Source organism: Ranitomeya variabilis, chromosome 2 (assembly GCF_051348905.1).
Source record: "Ranitomeya variabilis isolate aRanVar5 chromosome 2, aRanVar5.hap1, whole genome shotgun sequence".
NCBI lineage: Eukaryota > Metazoa > Chordata > Amphibia > Anura > Dendrobatidae > Ranitomeya > Ranitomeya variabilis.
Window position 1 is genome coordinate 832001437 of NC_135233.1, and position 20205 is coordinate 832021641.

The 20205-nt window shown below is 43.9% G+C and overlaps 1 protein-coding gene across 2 annotated transcripts in view; it reads left to right on the forward strand.

Annotated features, from left to right (window-relative positions):
* The window catches only part of CSMD1 (CUB and Sushi multiple domains 1), a 2858343-nt gene that overhangs the window by 2424176 nt on the left and 413962 nt on the right, over positions 1–20205 (forward strand). For both annotated transcript variants that reach the window (XM_077290057.1, XM_077290056.1), the window contains exon 37: positions 18457–18561. In XM_077290057.1, coding sequence (XP_077146172.1) covers positions 18457–18561 — 105 coding nt within the window. The remainder of the gene's footprint in view (positions 1–18456; positions 18562–20205) is intronic.

Consider the following 20205-nt stretch of genomic DNA (forward strand, 5'->3'; position numbering starts at 1 on the left):
CGTCGTGGTCACATGGGCGACGCGACCAATCACAAGCCGTGACGTCACGGGAGGCTGGACACGCGCGCATTTTAAAATGCGCGCGTGTCCAGCCTCCCGTGACGTCACGGCTTGTGATTGGTCGCGTCGCCCATGTGACCGCGACGCGACCAATCACAACGCCAGAACGTAATTTTAAAATCCTGAAGGACCTGAAATTACGTCACGGCTTGCTGTGATTGGTTGCGTCGCGGCCACATGGGCGACGCGACCAATCACAAGCCGTGACGTCACGGGAGGCTGGACACGCGCGCACTTTAAAATGCGCGCGTCTCCTGCCTCCCGTGACGTCACGGCTTGTGATTGGTCGCGTCGCCCATGTGACCGCGACGCGACCAATCACAACGCCGGAACGTAATTTTAAAATACTGAAGGACCTAAAATTACGTCACGGCTTGCTGTGATTGGTCGCGTCGCGGCCACATGGGCGGCGCGCGACCAATCACAAGCCGGGACTTCACGTAAGGAAGTTAAAGCGCAAATTTTAAGCAAACAACGCTGCCGGTTCCCTCGGTAAGGTGCAGGCTGCGTCGGAGAGGTGAGTATAGGAATATTTTTTATTTTAATTCTTTATTTTACACATTAATATGGTTCCCAGGGCCTGAAGGAGAGTTTCCTCTCCTTCAGACCCTGGGAACCATCAGGAATACCGTCCGATACATGAGTCCCATTGACTTGTATTGGTATCGGGTATCGGTATCGGATTAGATCCGATACTTTGCCGGTATCGGCCGATACTTTCCGATACCGATACTTTCAAGTATCGGACGGTATCGCTCAACACTACTTAGCAGTGTGCTTGGGATTAATATCACGCTGAAAGACCCATCTACATTTCATCTTCAATGCCCTTGCTGATGGAAGGAGGTTTGCACTCAAAATCTCACGCTACATGGCACCATTCATTCTTTCATATACATTGATCAGTCGTCCTGGTCCCTTTGCAGGGAAACAGCCCCAAAGCATGCATTTTGTCTCCTTCAAACATGACAAGTTTTGTTTCTACTAAACAGTTCTACTTTGGTTTCATCAGACCATATGACATTCTCCCAATAGTCTTCTGGATAATCCAAATGCTCTCTATCAAACCAGACATGTACTGGCTTAAGCAGGGGGGCACATCTGGCACTGCAGGATCTGAGTCTCTGGCAGCGTAGTGTGTTACTGATGGTAGCCTTTGTTATGATGGTCTCAGATCTATGCAGGTCATTCACTACGTCCTCCTGTATGGTTCTGGGATTTTTGCTCACTGTTCTTGTGATCATTTTGACCCCACGAGGTGAGATCTTGCGTGTAGCCCCAGATCGAGGGAGATTATCAGTGGTCTTGAATGTCTTCCATTTTCTTATTATTGCTCCCACAGTTGATTTCATCACACCGAGCTGCTTGCCATAGGGGTGTAGTGCATATACATCACCTTAATGAGTGGTACCATGTGACCGCTGAGCACAGGAAGAGCTGCAGGCAGGCACCAGCAGCCAGAATGAGATGCAGTGCCAGCACCCAGGGCACGCAGGTAGGTGAGTATGATTTTTTTAAATAGGAAACATGCACACAGGGATAGAGAATAAGAAGGCATGCATACAGGGACAGAACTGGGAGGCATGCATACAGGGACTGAATGGGGGAGGCATGCATACAGGGACTGAACGGGGGAGGCATGCTTACAAAGGAGGAATGGGGAGGAATGCAGACAGGAGCAGGGACGGGGAGGCATTCATACCAGGACAGGGAAGAGGAGGCATGCATACAATGACAGGGACAGGGAAGGCATGCAGACAGGAACAGGGATGGGAGGCATTCATACCAGGACAAAAGAAGGGGGAGCCATATATAGCAGGACAGGGATGAGAGGAGACAACGCATACCCGGCTTATACTCAAGTAAATAAGCTTACCCAGTTTTCCGTGGCAAAAGTAGGTGCCTCGGCTTATACTTGGGTCAGCTTATACTCAAGTAAAGAAATTCCAAACCATCTCACAAAGAAAGGCCTAATATGGCTCAATCAGGAAAAATATAAAAGCTACAGCTCTCAGAATATGGCAATACAAAAACATATACATTTTTGTAAAATATAGCTTTTAATCTTTAAAAGCAGCATTACATAGAAAACTATATAAATCTGGCATCACAACTTGTACTAACGCAGTGAACAAATCGATCTTATCAAGTTTACCACACCGTGAATGGAGCAAAAAAAAGATAAAACCAATAACCAAATTGCTGATTTTTGTTCATTCTGTGTCTGAAAAATCTTAATAAAATGTAATCCAAATACATTATGTACCCCAAAATGGTGCCCAAAAATTTCCAACTCATCATGCAAAAAATAAGCCCTCGTAGAGCTCTGTTTGATGAAAAAATAAAAAAGTTACAGCTCTCAGAATATGGAGACAAAATATCTATTATTTTTTATAAATCAGCATTGTTACTCTGTGATAACAGCAAAACAAAAAAGATTACATATCTGGTATAGTTGTAATTGCACTGACCTGAAGAATAAAGACGTCTTATCACTTATACTGCACAAAGAACCAAGCAAAAATAAAAATAAGAACTATACTTGTACTGTTGTCTATTTGTTCATTGTACCTCCGAAAAAAACCAGAACAAGGCTCGTGTCACATTTATCTCTCCACTAAGCACTTACAATGGAGTTTCTTTGTAAAACACCAAAACCATGATTCAGACAAAACCTCTGATGGAATCTTTCACTATAATGAGGCAAATGGGTTAACTTTGGACTCCGTCTCATCTCTGTTCCAATGGTGTCCCATAATTTTAAGTGTCTTTTTAGCGCACATGTGTGGATAAACACAGTTCTGTGAACACCTTAAAAGGTGGATACCACCGGAACACACACCAAATGTAGTCCAAAGTGTCTCCTTCTGCTTCGCAATGGTGGATGGTTCTGTCAAGGGTCTGATTCGCATTTTTGTGGGATTTACATAGAAACCCAGGTGTAAGTGCTCAGTGTAGAACACAAGAATGTGACTCCAGCCTTATACTGGAAGCAATCAAAAAATGTTATGAACCCCAAAATGTTACCAATTAAAACTCTCATTTATCCAGCACAAAACCAGCCCCACTCAGGTTTGTCATCTGTCACTGGGAGTATAGGTTAAAATGTTTCTGGTGTTACTGGTTCTTTACTTAGCTGCTTTTTTCTTGCCATAATACAAATTCTAACAGTCTATTCAGTAGGACTATCAGCTGTGTAACCACCAGACTTGTGCACACACACAACACAACTGATGGTCCCAACCCCATTTATAAGGCAAGAAATCCCACTTATTAAACCTATGAAGTGAAAACCATTTCCGGTGACTACCTCTTGAAGCTCATCAAGAGAATGCCAAGAGTGTGCAAAGCAGTCATCAAAGCAAAAGGTGGCAACTTTGAAGAACCTAGAATATAAGACATAATTTCAGTTGTTTCACACTTTTTTGTTAAGTATATAATTCCTCATGTGTTAATTCATAGTTTTGATGCCTTCAGTGTGAATGTTCAATTTCCGTAGTCATGAAAATAAAGAAAAATCTTTAAATGAGAAGGTGTGTCCAAACTTTTGGTCTGTACTGTATATACACATAGAATACATAGCTAAATAGATGTCAGAGACACACACACATATATATATAAATATATATATATATATATATATATATATATATATATGTATATATATATATATATATATATATATATATATATATATATATATTATATACATAGATATAAGAAAGGCTGGCAATTCATCTGCAGTGTACTGTAAAATCACTTCAGGACCCGACAGGATAGTAGAGATGGATTACATACAGTAAATACAAATAGAATAGGTAGATATATAGATGTATGTGACAAATACAAATTAGTACAGTGTGTGTGCAGCTTACCGTACATGCATTTAATTAATAAAAGTATAATTTTCAGAAAAAAATGTCACAGGATCCCACACAATTTTCGTAACCAGCAGAGAGAAGGCCAGCAGCTGGCAGCCGATGTTGCTAGCCTGGGAAGGGGGTAATACCCATGGAGCTTCCAAGGCTATTAATATCAGCTCACAACTGAATACTTAGGCTTTACTGGCTATTAAAATGTGGGACCATAATACAAAAATGACGTGCAGTCCTCCTATAATTAATAACCAGCAAAGGCTATGCAGAGAGCTGCAGGCTGATATTAATAGTCTAGGAAGGGGCCATGGATATTGCCCCCAGGCTAAAAAAACATCAGCTCTCAGCCACCCCAGAAAAGATGCATCTCTAACATGCAACAATTCTGGCCCTTATCCTCGCTCTTCCTACTTGCCCTGTAGCGGTGGCACATGGGGTAATAGTTGGGGAGGTTGATGTCATCTTTGTATCATCAGGTGACATTAAGCTCCGAGGTCAGTAATTGAGAGGCATCAATAAAATGCCCCCATTACTATCCCCATAGTCAGATTGTGAGAAAACACAGACACCACGAAAAAAGTCCTTTAATAGAAAGACACAGACTCATTTAATAATCTTAATTAAACCATACTTACGACTAGGGTTGAGCGAAATGGGTCGGCCATTTTCAGAAGTCGCCGACTTTTGGCAAAGTCGGGTTTCATGAAACCCGACCCGACCCCTGTGTGGGGTCAGCCATGAGGTCGGCGATCTTCTGAATCTGGTATCGGAATTCCGATACCGAGTTCCGATATGTTTGCGATATCGGGAATCGGTATCAGAATCCATATTTAAGTGTTAAATAAAGAATCAAAATAAAAAATATTGATATACTCACCCTCGGACGCGCCCTGGTACTAAACGGCAGCCTTCCTTCCTAAGGATGAGCGCGTGAATGACCTGCGGTGACGTCGCGGCTTGTGATTGGTCACGAGCGGTCACATGGGTGGTCACGCGACCAATCACAAGCCGCGACGTCATCTTAGGTCCTTCACGCGCTCATTCTTAGGAAGGAAGGCTGCCGGAAAGAAGCAGGGCGCGTCCGAGGGTGAGTATATACCTAATAGGAATATACTCACCCTCGGACGCGCCCTGCTTCTTTCCGGCAGGCTTCCTTCCTAAGAATGAGCGCGTGAAGGACCTTAGATGACGTCGTGGCTTGTGATTGGTCCCCGTGTGACCGCTCGCGACCAATCACAAGCTGCGACGTCACCACAGGTCATTCACGCACTCATCCTTAGGAAGGAAGGCTGCCGTTTCGTACCAGGGCGCGTCCGAGGGTGAGTATATAAATATTTTTTATTTTGATTCTTTATTTTACACATTAATATGGATCCCACGGTCTGAAGGAGAGTTTCCTCTCCTTCAGACCCTGGGAACCATAGTATCCCATTGCACTGCATTGGGTTTCGTGTGTCGGCCGACCCCGACCCCGACTTTTTTATAGGATCGGCCGATTTCACTCGACCCGACTTTTGAGAAAGTCGGGTTTCGTGAAACCCGACCCGATCCTATAAAAATAAAAGTCGCTCAACACTACTTACGACCTCGACCATTCCCCTGATGCCCTCATCATCTGCAAAAGAGGTAAAAAAAATAATATTCCTCACCTTTACGCATAGATGCTTTTAATCCATTTGTCCCACGATGGGTCCAGCTCTGCTATATCTAGATGGCAGGCTGCATAATGTGACCTGTCATCCAGCAGACACTCTGAGGAGTGTGTGCTCAGTGTCTGCGTGTGAACTGCTATTCCCTGTCTGAGGGCACTGCGAGTTTGAGAAAGTTCTCCTGCTCTCGGCGGCATCTGACAGGTCTTGCGAGTTCACGGCCAATGAACTCACTTCACTTTTACAATGTCAGCTTGAGCGCTGTGGGAACCACACCTTTGTGGGAACCAATGTATTTATGGGATGGTTAGGGTATATAAAAAATAGGTATTTTAGCAAATAGGTATCTTGACAAATTCCAGGAGGCATAGATAGATGAACAGCTAGAGTAACAATATAGACAAAGAAAACCGGTAAGGTAGCACTCATCCTGACTGTAAGTTGTTGGTAAGGGTAGATTAGATTGCCTCTATGCGTTTCACCCTTTGGCTCTTTAGGAGGATTAGATAAGGATGTCAGCTCATGTTGATGTCTGATGTGGTATGCTCTCATGTCCGTGGATTGGAACCATTTTTAAATATTGCTTCATTAAAGCCACTCCCTCTCCCGAGAAGGTAATTGGTGCTAGTCATAAACACTGCAAGCTGCCCTGTGGTGTCTCCTGTCTCCTCTGTCTGACTGCACATGCGTTATCTCATAGACAGTAGAGGTATCCGGGAAACCGGAAGTTACATCCTGAGACCAGTCTGACCATGTCCATGAGTCTCTGCGTGTCACACTGGAGTGCACCTGGCCGAATGTGATTTGTTCTCACAACTCTGGCTTCCTACTATGTACTCTTCTCCAAAGCAATCGTGTTTCGTCTGGGTCCAGTTACGCTTGTAAGTGACACTCACAGCATCGTTTCTGCCTACAGCTTTTGGGCGGAGCATATCTATCTATTGTTTTCCCCTGGGGTAGACCACCCCTGCTCTTAGGTTAAATGTAAATGGACTCTCAATAAAGTTGGAGTAATTATGTATTTTACTTCTCCTAATTCTGAGGGGGTGGGAGGCAAATGATGAAGAATAGCTTTTGCTGGAAATAATTAAACTCTAAGTGATATGATTCCAATGACAGTATAGATATCATGTGTAATTACAATATATAATAACACTTGTTCACACTAATCTGTGAATCCTATTTATATAGGCAAAATAAGGCAATGGCAAGTGATCTCTTATATGCATGTAGAGCCCACCTTAAAACAGCTTGAATGTTTACAAAAAACAGCAAAAGGAATTAAGTTCATTTAGGCCTCCTGAATTCCGTACCTGTTTTGCCCACATAGTCCAGAGGGCAGGTACAGGTTGCCACATATATCAGGACTGTGGTTTTGCAGTTGGATAAGTCCCTTTGAAATAATGTTTTCCCTTTGGAGGCTCTTCTGACTTTTTTACACACTGACATGTGCACAGACTGATTCACTTGAATGGGTCTACTTGTGTAAGTATCTCCGGTACGTGTGAAAACTGTCACCACACTAAAGGTACCTTCACACGAAACGATATCGCTAGCGATCCGTGACGTTGCAGCGTCCTGGATAGCGATATCGTTTAGATTGACACGCAGCAGCGATCAGGATCCTGCTGTGATATCGCTGGTCGTTGAATAAAGTTCAGAACTTTATTTGGTCGTCAGTCGGCGTTTATCGTCAGGTTTGACACCAAAAGCAACGATACCAGCGATGTTTTACGATGGTAACCAGGGTAAACATCGGGTTACTAAGCGCGGCCCTGCGCTTAGCAACCCAATGTTTACCCTGGTTACCCGGGGACCTCGGCATCGTTGGTCGCTGGAGAGCGGTCTGTGTGACAGCTCTCCAGCGATCAAACAGCGACGCTGCAGCGATCGGCATCGTTGTCGCTATCGCTGCAGCGTCGCTTAATGTGAAGGTACCTTTACTGGAAACACAGACATGTCAAAGAGTCCTTAAAGAGGCTGTCCACTAAAGAATATGCTGTCTTTATTTTTTATGGATAACTGTTTTCCAATTACTGCACAAATCTATTTGAGGAAAAACAAAACCTAAAATAAATTATTAAAATAAACAATACATTTATTTTCCACACTGCTTGACAATGTGTATCATTTTCTTAATTTTAGGGTGATGGGTGTCTGAAGTCACACACCCTTAATCCAGGTGGCTAAACCTAATGATATTTCTATCCGGTTGCTATATACAGTGCTGCCCATCAGTATTATCAGCCTCTCATTTTTTCATAGACTGTACAATATCTACAGAATTAAATGGGAATGTACCATAATTATATCCTCAGGATTTTTTAATTAGTGGTTCAAAGTAATACAACAATAAAACATTTGTTATTCAACTAACTTGCAATTTCAAAGAAGAAACAGAATAAACAACATGTGCAGTAATAAAGGCACCCCGAAATTAATACTTGTTTGCACACCCTGTGGTTTTGATGACAGCCTCCAAACTTTTCTTGTAGCCATCTATAAGCTTCTTGCACTTTTCAACTGGTATTTTCTCCCATTCTTCCTTTGCAGTTAGTTCAAGCTTTTGAGTGTTTGCAGGGTTCATTTTCCCAATTGCAGATTTCAGCTCACCCCAAAGATTTTCATTGGTATTGAGGTCAGACTCATTGCTGGCCATTATAAAATAGTCAATTTTTTTCAACCATTCCTGTGTACTTTTGGATGTGTGCTTTCAGCCATTGTCTTGCTGGAGGATTCATGATCTTTGATTCATATCAAGTTTTCTTACAATGGGCTAGACATTTTGCTCTAAAATCGCTTGATAATTCTTTGATTTCATGATTCCTGTGATACATTCTGTTATGACCCCAATGGCAGAGGGTCTCAGAAATAATTACTAAGTCTGCAAACACAATAAACCAGCTCATAGGGCAGTGGTAACTGAGCTGACCATATATCTAATCCTAGCACCACAAATAGCAGCATCCGGGGAACGTGCCTACGTTGGTTCTAGACGTCTCGCGCCAGCCGGAGAACTAACTAACCCTAGAAGGGAAAAGAAAGACCTTTCTTGCCTCCAGAGAAAAGACCCCAAAAGTTGGATACAAGCCCCCAACAAATAATAACGGTGAGGTAAGAGGAAAAGACAAACGTAAGAATGAGCTAGGTATTTAGCAAAGAGAGGCCCACTAGCTAATAGCAGAATATAGTAAGATGACTTATATGGTCAGCAAAAACCCTATCAAAATATCCACGCTGGATATTCAAGAACCCCCGAACCGTCTAACGGCCCGGGGGGAGAACACCAGCCCCCTAGAGCTTCCAGCAAAGTCAGGAATCACATTTAGTACAAGCTGGACAAAAATAAGAGCAAAGCAAATAACCAAAAAACAAAGAAGCAGGACTTAGCTTAATTTTGCACGAACCGGGACCAGCAGACAGGAGCAAACAGAAAGGATCTGATTACAACGATGCCAGGCACTGGACTAAGGATCCAGGAAGTTTATATAGCAACACCCCTGGACTAACGACCCAGGTGAGTGCCAAACTGAGGAAAGACAATCCCAGAGTCTTATCACTAGTAACCACAAGAGGGAGCCAAAAAGTTTAATTCACAACAGTACCCCCCCCTTAATGAGGGGTCACCGAACCCTCACCAAGACCACCAGGGCGATCAGGATGAGCAGCGTGAAAGGCACGAACTAAATCGGCCGCATGCACATCAGAAGCAACCACCCAGGAATTATACTCCTGACCATAGCCCTTCCACTTGACCAGATACTGAAGCCTCTGTCTGGAGAGACGAGAATCCAAGATCTTCTCCACCACGTACTCCAACTCGCCCTCAACCAACACCGGAGCAGGAGGCTCAACAGAAGGAACCACAGGTACAACGTACCGCCGCAACAAAGACCTATGGAACACGTTGTGAATGGCAAACGACACCGGAAGATCGAAGCGAAAGGACACAGGATTAAGGATTTCCAATATCTTGTAAGGACCGATGAAGCGAGGCTTAAATTTAGGAGAGGAGACCTTCATAGGAACAAATCGAGAAGACAGCCATACCAAATCCCCAACACGAAGTCGGGGACCCACACCGCGGCGGCGGTTGGCAAAACGCTGAGCCTTCTCTTGTGACAACTTTAAGTTGTCCACCACATGATTCCAGATCTACTGCAACCTATCCACCACAGAATCTACCCCAGGACAGTCAGAAGACTCCACATGTCCCGAGGAAAAACGAGGATGGAAACCAGAGTTGCAGAAAAATGGCGAAACCAAAGTAGCGGAACTAGCCCGATTATTAAATGCAAACTAAGCCAACGGCAAGAAGGTCACCCAATCATCCTGATCTGCCGAAACAAAACACCTCAAATAAGCCTCCAGAGTCTGATTAGTTCGCTCCGTTTGTCCATTAGTCTGAGGATGAAAGGCAGACGAAAACGACAAATCAATGCCCATCCTAGCACAAAAGGATCGCCAGAACCTGGAAACAAACTGGGATCCTCTGTCAGACACAATATTCTCAGGAATGCCATGTAAACGAACCACGTTCTGAAAGAACACAGGAACCAGATCGGAAGAGGAAGGCAGCTTAGGCAAAGGCACCAAATGGACCATTTTAGAAAAGCGATCACATACCCCTTCAAATACGGACAGCCCATTCAAATAAGCTCATTCAAATAAGGACAGCCCCTTCAAATAAGTATGACCACCCCAAGTAAGGGAGGCCTCCTCAAATAAGGATGATCACTCCAGAGATATATAGACAGCCCCTTCAAATAAGGACAGCCTTATGTTATAGAACAGCAAGGCTTAGCTCGAGCACAAGTCCCACAGGACTGCACAAATGACCGCACATCCCGTGACAAGGAAGGCCACCAAAAGGACCTAGCCACCAGATCTCTGGTGCCAAAAATTCCCGGATGCCCTGCCAACACCGAGGAATGAACCTCGGAAATGACTCTGCTGGTCCACTTATCAGGAACAAACAGTCTGTCAGGTGGACAAGAGTCAGGTCTACCAGCCTGAAATCTCTGCAACACACGTCGCAAATCAGGAGAAATGGCCGACAAGATAACTCCCTCTTAAGAAGACCAACTGGTTCTGCGACTCCAGGAGAGTCAGGCACAAAGCTCCTTGAAAGAGCATCAGCCTTCACATTCTTTGAACCTGGTAAATACGAGACCACAAAGTCAAAACGGGAGAAAAACAATGACCAGCGGGCCTGTCTAGGATTCAGGCGTTTAGCAGACTCGAGATACATCAAATTTTTGTGATCAGTCAAGACCACCACACGATGCTTGGCAAATGACAGATCCATAAGACTCAGGGCAGCAAGCACAAGCCACTCAGAGGTAAAGGGGAGGAAGAGAGGAAAAAAAAAAAAAAACTCAGAATTTCCTTTCTTATTATCCCACTTCTGCAATGCATTAAACATTCAATGTCGGCCTGGCATACTGTTATGACCCCAATGGCAGAGGGTCTCAGAAATAATTACTAAGTCTGCAAACACAATAAACCAGCTCATAGGGCAGTGGTAACTGAGCTGACCATATATCTAATCCTAGCACCACAAATAGCAGCAGCCGGGGAACGTGCCTACGTTGGTTCTAGACGTCTCGTGCCAGCCGGAGAACTAACTAACCCTAGAAGGGAAAAGAAAGACCTTTCTTGCCTCCAGAGAAAAGACCCCAAAAGTTGGATACAAGCCCCCAACAAATAATAACGGTGAGGTAAGAGGAAAAGACAAACGTAAGAATGAGCTAGGTATTTAGCAAAGAGAGGCCCACTAGCTAATAGTAGAATATAGTAAGATGACTTATATGGTCAGCAAAAACCCTATCAAAATATCCACGCTGGATATTCAAGAACCCCCGATGTTGTGAATTTATCTTTTTGGCTCCCTCTAGTGGTTACTAGTGATTTGACTCTGGGAATGTCTGCCATCCCTTGTATGCTCACCTGGGTCGTTAGGTCAGGGGTGTTGCTATATAAGCTCCCTGGACCTTCAGTTCAATGCCTGGCAACGTTGTAATCAGAGCTAATCTGTTGTGCTCTTGTCTACTGATCCTGGTTCCTGCTAAATTAAGCTAAGTCTGCTTTCTTGCTTTTTGCTATTTGCTTTTGTTTGCATTTTTGTCCAGCTTGTACATAATCTGTATCCTAACCTTGCTGGAAGCTCTAGGGAGGCTGGAGTTCTCCCCCCGGGCCGTTAGACGGTTCGGGGGTTCTTGAATCTCCAGTGTGGATTTTTGTTAGGGTTTTTGTTGACCATATAAGTTATCTTACTACATTCTGCTATTAGTAAGTGGGCCTCTCTTTGCTAAACCTAGTTCATCTCTGTGTTTGTCATTTCCTCTTACCTCACCGTTATTATTTGTGGGGGGCTTGTATCCTACTTTTGGGGTCTATTCTCTGGAGGCAAGAGAGGTCTTTGTTTTCCTCTTCTAGGGGTAGTTAGTCCTCCGGCTGGCGCGAGACATCTAGCGACCAACGTAGGCATGTTCCCCGGCTACTTCTAGTGTTGGCGTTAGGAGTAGATATATGGTCAACCCAGTTACCACTGCCCTATGAGCTGGATTTTTGTACGTCGCAGACTTACTTGTTCCTCTGAGACCCTCGCCATTGGGGTCATAACAGTTTGCCAGGCCAGTATTAAATGTTAAATGCATTGCAGAAGCGGGATTATAAGAAAGAAAGTTCTGAGTTTTTTTTTCTCTCTCTCATTTTTTTTTTCTTTTCCCCTTTACCTCTGAGTGGCTTGTGTTTGCTGCAGACATGAATGTCCAGACCTTGATTACAAGTGTGGACCAGCTTGCTGCTCGTGTGCAGGGCATACAAGATTATGTTATCAGAAATCCTATGTCAGAACCTAAGATACCGATTCCTGAACCGTTTTCCGGAGACCGATTTAAATTTAGAAATTTCAGGAATAATTGTAAATTGTTTTTGTCCCTGAGACCCTGTTCATCTGGAGACTCCGCTCAGCAAGTAAAAATTGTTATTTCTTTTTTACGGGGCGACCCTCAGGATTGGGCCTTCTCGCTGGCGCCAGGAGATCCGGCATTGGCTGACATTGATGCGTTTTTTCTGGCGCTCGGTTTGCTTTATGAGGAACCCAATCTTGAGATTCAGGCAGAAAAAGCCTTGCTGGCGATGTCTCAGGGCCAGGACGAGGCTGAAGTGTATTGCCAAAAATTTCGGAAATGGTCCGTGCTGACCCAGTGGAACGAGTGTGCATTGGCTGCAAATTTTAGAAATGGCCTTTCTGAAGCCATTAAGAATGTGATGGTGGGTTTTCCCATTCCCACAGGTCTGAATGATTCTATGGCCCTGGCTATTCAAATCGACCGGCGGTTGCGGGAGCGCAAGACCGCAAATTCCCTCATGGTGTTGTCTGAACAGGCACCTGATTTAATGCAATGTGATAGAATCCTGACTAGAAATGAGCGGAAAATTCATAGACGCCAGAATGGCTTGTGTTACTACTGTGGTGATTCTACACATGTTATCTCAGCATGCTCTAAACGTCTTACTAAGGTTGTTAGTCCGGTCGCCATTGGTAATTTGCAACCTAAATTTATTCTATCTGTAACTTTGATTTGCTCACTGTCATCGTATCCTGTCATGGCATTTGTGGACTCAGGTGCTGCCCTGAGCCTTATGGATCTGTCATTTGCCAAGCGCTGCGGATTTGTTCTTGAGCCATTGGAAAATCCTATCCCTCTTAGGGGTATTGATTCTACGCCATTGGCAAAAAATAAACCGCAGTTTTGGACACAGGTTACCATGTGCATGACTCCCGAACATCGGGAGGTAATACGTTTTCTTGTTCTGCATAAAATGCATGATTTGGTTGTTTTGGGTTTGCCATGGTTACAGACCCATAATCCAGTCTTGGACTGGAAGGCTATGTCAGTGTCAAGTTGGGGCTGCCATGGAATTCATGGAGATTCCCTGCCCTTGTCTATTGCTTCTTCTACGTCTTCGGAAGTTCCGGCGTATTTGTCTGATTATCAGGATGTCTTCAGCGAGTCTAAGTCCAGTGCACTGCCTCCTCATAGGGAATGTGACTGTGCAATAGATTTGATTCCTGGCAGTACGTTTCCTAAGGGGAGACTGTTTAATCTGTCGGTACCTGAACATACCGCGATGCGTTCATATATCAAGGAGTCTCTTGAGAAGGGGCATATCCGTCCTTCTTCTTCCCCTCTTGGTGCGGGATTCTTTTTTGTGGCCAAAAAGGACGGATCTTTGAGGCCTTGTATTGACTATCGGCTTTTAAATAAGATCACTGTCAAATTTCAGTATCCTTCGCCGCTGTTGTCAGATTTGTTTGCCCGGATTAAAGATGCCAAGTGGTTCACCAAGATAGACCTTCGTGGTGCGTACAACCTTGTGCGCATTAGGCAGGGCGATGAATGGAAAACCGCATTCAATACGCCCGAAGGTCATTTTGAGTACTTGGTGATGCCATTTGGGCTCTCTAATGCACCTTCAGTTTTTCAGTCCTTCATGCATGACATTTTCCGGAAGTATCTGGATAAATTTTTGATTGTTTATCTGGATGATATTCTGTTTTTTTCTGATGATTGGGACTCGCATGTGGAGCAGGTCAAGATGGTTTTTGAGATTCTGCGTGAAAATTCTTTGTTTGTAAAAGGCTCAAAGTGTCTCTTTGGTGTACAGAAGGTTCCCTTTTTGGGGTTCATTTTTTCCCCTTCTGCTGTGGAGATGGATCCAGTCAAGGTCCGAGCTATTCATGATTGGACTCAACCCTCGTCAGTTAAGAGTCTTCAGAAGTTCTTGGGTTTTGCTAACTTCTACCGTCGTTTTATCGCAAATTTCTCTAGCGTTGTTAAACCGCTGACGGATATGACCAAGAAAGGCTCTGATGTAGCTAACTGGGCTCCTGCTGCCGTGGAGGCTTTCCAGGAGTTGAAACGCCGGTTTACTTCGGCGCCTGTTTTGTGCCAGCCTGACGTCTCACTTCCCTTTCAGGTTGAGGTGGATGCTTCGGAGATTGGGGCAGGGGTCGTTTTGTCGCAGAGAGGCCCTGGTTGCTCTACTATGAGACCTTGTGCCTTTTTCTCTAGGAAGTTTTCGCCGGCAGAGCGAAATTATGATGTGGGCAATCGGGAGTTGTTGGCCATGAAGTGGGCATTTGAGGAGTGGCGTCATTGGCTCGAGGGTGCTAAGCATCGTGTGGTGGTCTTGACTGATCACAAAAATCTGATGTATCTCGAGTCTGCTAAACGCCTGAATCCTAGACAGGCCCGCTGGTCATTGTTTTTCTCCCGTTTTGACTTTGTGGTCTCGTATTTACCAGGTTCTAAGAATGTGAAGGCCGATGCTCTGTCTAGGAGCTTTGTGCCTGATGCTCCTGGAGTCGCTGAACCTGTGGGTATTCTTAAGGAAGGAGTTATCGTGTCTGCTATTTCTCCAGATCTGCGACGTGTGTTACAGAGATTTCAGGCTGGTAGGCCTGACTCTTGTCCACCTGACAGATTGTTTGTGCCTGCTAGATGGACCAGCAGAGTCATTTCCGAGGTTCATTCCTCGGTGTTGGCAGGGCACCCGGGAATTTTTGGCACCAGAGATCTGGTGGCCAGGTCCTTTTGGTGGCCTTCCTTGTCAAGGGATGTGCGGTCATTTGTGCAGTCCTGTGGTACTTGTGCTCGAGCTAAGCCTTGCTGCTCTCGTGCCAGCGGGTTGCTCTTGCCCTTGCCTGTCCCGAAGAGACCTTGGACACACATCTCTATGGATTTCATTTCTGATCTTCCGGTGTCTCAGGGCATGTCTGTCATCTGGGTGATATGTGATCGTTTCTCCAAGATGGTCCATTTGGTTCCTTTGCCTAAGCTGCCCTCCTCTTCTGATCTGGTTCCTGTGTTCTTCAAGAACGTGGTTCGTTTGCATGGCATTCCTGAGAATATTGTGTCGGACAGAGGATCCCAGTTTGTTTCCAGGTTCTGGCGATCCTTTTGTGGTAGGATGGGCATTGAGTTGTCGTTTTCATCCGCTTTCCATCCCCAGACTAACGGACAAACGGAGCGAACTAATCAGACTCTGGAGGCTTATTTGAGGTGTTTTGTCTCTTCTGATCAGGATGATTGGGTGACCTTCTTGCCGTTGGCTGAATTTGCCCTTAATAATCGGGCTAGTTCCGCCACCTTGGTTTCGCCATTTTTCTGCAACTCTGGTTTCCATCCTCGTTTTTCCTCGGGACATGTGGAGCCTTCTGACTGTCCTGGGGTGGATTCCGTGGTGGATAGGTTGCAGCGGATCTGGAGTCATGTGGTGGACAACTTGAAGTTGTCACAGGAGAAGGCTCAGCGTTTTGCCAACCGCCGCCGCGGTGTGGGTCCCCGACTTCACGTTGGGGATTTGGTATGGCTGTCTTCTCGATTTGTTCCTATGAAGGTCTCCTCTCCCAAATTTAAGCCTCGCTTCATTGGTCCTTACAAGATATTGGAAATCATTAATCCTGTATCCTTTCGCCTGGATCTTCCGGTGTCGTTTGCCATCCACAACGTATTTCATAGGTCCTTGTTGCGGCGGTATGTTGTGCCTGTGGTTCCTTCTGCTGAGCCTCCTGCTCCGGTGTTGGTTGAGGGCGAGTTGGAGTACGTGGTGGAGAAGATCTTAGATTCTCGTCTCTCCAGGCGGAGGCTTCAGTACCTGGTCAAGTGGAAGGGCTATGGTCAGGAGGATAATTCCTGGGTGGTCGCCTCTGATGTGCATGCGGCCGATTTGGTTCGTGCCTTTCACACCGCTCATCCTGATCGCCCTGGTGGTCTTGGTGAGGGTTCGGTGACCCCTCACTAAGGGGGGGGTACTGTTGTGAATTTATCTTTTTGGCTCCCTCTAGTGGTTACTAGTGATTTGACTCTGGGAATGTCTGCCATCCCTTGTATGCTCACCTGGGTCGTTAGGTCAGGGGTGTTGCTATATAAGCTCCCTGGACCTTCAGTTCAATGCCTGGCAACGTTGTAATCAGAGCTAATCTGTTGTGCTCTTGTCTACTGATCCTGGTTCCTGCTAAATTAAGCTAAGTCTGCTTTCTTGCTTTTTGCTATTTGTTTTTGTTTGCATTTTTGTCCAGCTTGTACATAATCTGTATCCTAACCTTGCTGGAAGCTCTAGGGAGGCTGGAGTTCTCCCCCCGGGCCGTTAGACGGTTCGGGGGTTCTTGAATCTCCAGTGTGGATTTTTGTTAGGGTTTTTGTTGACCATATAAGTTATCTTACTACATTCTGCTATTAGTAAGTGGGCCTCTCTTTGCTAAACCTAGTTCATCTCTGTGTTTGTCATTTCCTCTTACCTCACCGTTATTATTTGTGGGGGGCTTGTATCCTACTTTTGGGGTCTATTCTCTGGAGGCAAGAGAGGTCTTTGTTTTCCTCTTCTAGGGGTAGTTAGTCCTCCGGCTGGCGCGAGACATCTAGCGACCAACGTAGGCATGTTCCCCGGCTACTTCTAGTGTTGGCGTTAGGAGTAGATATATGGTCAACCCAGTTACCACTGCCCTATGAGCTGGATTTTTGTACGTCGCAGACTTACTTGTTCCTCTGAGACCCTCGCCATTGGGGTCATAACACCCCGAACCGTCTAACGGCCCGGGGGGAGAACACCAGCCCCCTAGAGCTTCCAGCAAAGTCAGGAATCACATTTAGTACAAGCTGGACAAAAATAAGAGCAAAGCAAATAACCAAAAAACAAAGAAGCAGGACTTAGCTTAATTTTGCACGAACCGGGACCAGCAGACAGGAGCAAACAGAAAGGATCTGATTACAACGATGCCAGGCACTGGACTAAGGATCCAGGAAGTTTATATAGCAATACCCCTGGACTAACGACCCAGGTGAGTGCCAAACTGAGGAAAGACAATCCCAGAGTCTTATCACTAGTAACCACAAGAGGGAGCCAAAAAGTCTAATTCACAACAACATTCAAGGCCTCCAGTACCAGACGCTGCAAAACAACCCCACACCATTATGGATCCTCTACTATGCTTAACTGTTGGTAGGGTGTTATTTTCCTTAGAAGCTTCAATGTGCCATCTGTAAACACACTGTTGCTTTGCATTACGAAAAAGCTCTATATTTGTTTCATCAGTCCACAGAACATTTTCCCAAAAGTATTGTGGCTTGTCAAAATACTCTTTGTCAAAGATCATTTGAACCTTTTTATGTCTTTTCTTCACCAATGGTATTTTACTTGGCCTTTACCCATAAAGATCAGCTTGGTTTACTGTGTGGCATATGATACTTGTTGAAACTATGACCCCAAACTGTTCCAGGTTGGCCTTCTGGTCTTTGGAAGTTTGATGTGGTCTTTTTTCCACCATTCGCACCAACCTTTGAAGACATCTCTTGTCAATTTTCCTCTTTCCCCCACGTCCAGGGAGGTTTTCGATGGATCCATGCTTGGCAAGCTTCTTAATTACATTGCAGATTGTTGAAACTGCGATGTCAATGTCTTTGGAGATGGCCTTATACCCTTTGGAAGTCTTTTGTTTGCAAATAATAGCAGTTCTGATGTCAACAGACAGCTTTTTTGTCTTCACCAGTGACAAAGGAGCATAATCTACCATGGCTTTTTAAAAGACTGAAGTCATCATTCATTGGCTAATTCATGCCACATGGGTACATTGTTTATCACTTGCTCTTTTGTATTTAACATGAGTGCTCTATATAAAAAATACTTTTTCACTTGATTCATTTTTATCAGATATTCCACATTATGTACTTAAACTCCTTGGGTGCCAATAATGAGGAGCAGGACTGTAGATTTACATGTTTACCTATCCTATCCCATCTAAAATAATAATTACCTTATTATTATATTCTGCTTGATTAAGAAACACTTTTTTTTTCTTTCAGGAACCACTGTGCCAGCTCTACTAAACAGCACATCCAATCAGCTTTATCTGCATTTCCACACTGATATTAGTGTATCAGCAGCTGGATTTCACCTGGAATATAAAAGTAAGTTGTCCTAAAAAAGTCATACGAACAGATGTAAAGAACTTTAAAAGAAACATGCTTTTTAAAACTAAGTGACGAGAATGTCAATATTCTACCCATAGCTAAAGCAAAACATAAGTGCTTCAATAGGGAATCACTAAACCCAAGCTTGACCCTTTTAATACTCACTTACCTTCTTCTTGATATGTCTGACTCTATATGTGTAAAAAAGAATGGATGTATTTTTCAATTTTTCAGATTGGGCACAAAGTCTGAAAGAGCCTCTATGCTGATGAATAGTGACAGTGCAGCTACACTTTAAAGGTAAACTGTCACATGAAAAAACACTATTAACCTGCAGAAATGGGGTTAATCTGCATGTTAAAAGCATTCTGACCCTGTACTTACAGCCTTTCTGTGGGAAGAAAATTAACTTTATTCCTCCCAGCAGCATTCAGGTGTCAGCCACAGGGGTGGCGCTGCTATGGGTTCAGTCACCGTTCTGCATATAAAACATGTTGACTGTAACCTCAAACCTGGCTCTTAATAACAGCCAGCCCTAATGCTGATCCTGATGTCAGTCAGTTCTGGGGTGTGTGGTTACAACCACCACTCTCTGTACACAGAGCTGTGGCTGAAAGCACCAACACCACGCCAATAACTGAACGCGGAATGCCACTGGGAAGGATAAAATTAATTTCAGCCCAGTAGTGGGCAGGTTCAGAATACTATTAACCTGCAGATTAACCTCATATCTGCAGGTTAATAGCATTTTTTCATGTAACAGGTTCCCTTTAAAATATATGTGAAAGTTCCATTCAATCAGTGTACATGAATCCTCATATTATGGTGGTGGCTAATTTTTTTTTAACTAGAGAGCATTCAGAGGATAATAGCTCCTATTTGTATTAAATCATCTAGATTAATCATTGCTCAGGGAAATCTTACAAATTCAAATACCAATTTCTTATATATCCATGAGCAACAGTACAGGTGCCATTTAACACTCCACAAACTATAACATTTAGCTAATAGTCTATAGAGATCAAAATGGAACATACTTCTACATGATGGGACAACATTTGGTTTACCAATATTTGACAATCATAGTCTTGTATAACATCTTATACAAAGCTCTTTTCTGTTCCTAAGCATCTTTGCACACTCATGTGCATTCTAGGCTTTAATGTGATGTATGATATGAAATTGTATTGCTTGGTGTAATGTTTTATACCCTATTTCAATTACTAAATGAACCTAGGAACATCCATTCACTCTTTTCTATTAACAGGGAAACGTATATTGTTCCATTCTATTTAATTAATTAATTAATTAATTTCTTAATTAATTTCATAAGGGTTTTATTATGATTTGTTCTTCCGTGACATCTCTGACTTTTTTGTTCATTCTTAGTATTCATTTACACCAATGTATGTGTAGGACAATATGTACGGTAATCTATTTATTTTGTACCCTAGAAAAGACAGAATCCATATTAAAACCATAATGCACACGGACATTTTTCATTGTCAATTTTTAATCTTCACCAGTTCAGACTCTTGTTTTTATGCAAAACCTTTTACAATTACTGGAATGAAACAAAAGCGCTCTGAATGCTATTACAGTATACAGACATTTAATTTGTGAAACAGATATATTTTTTTA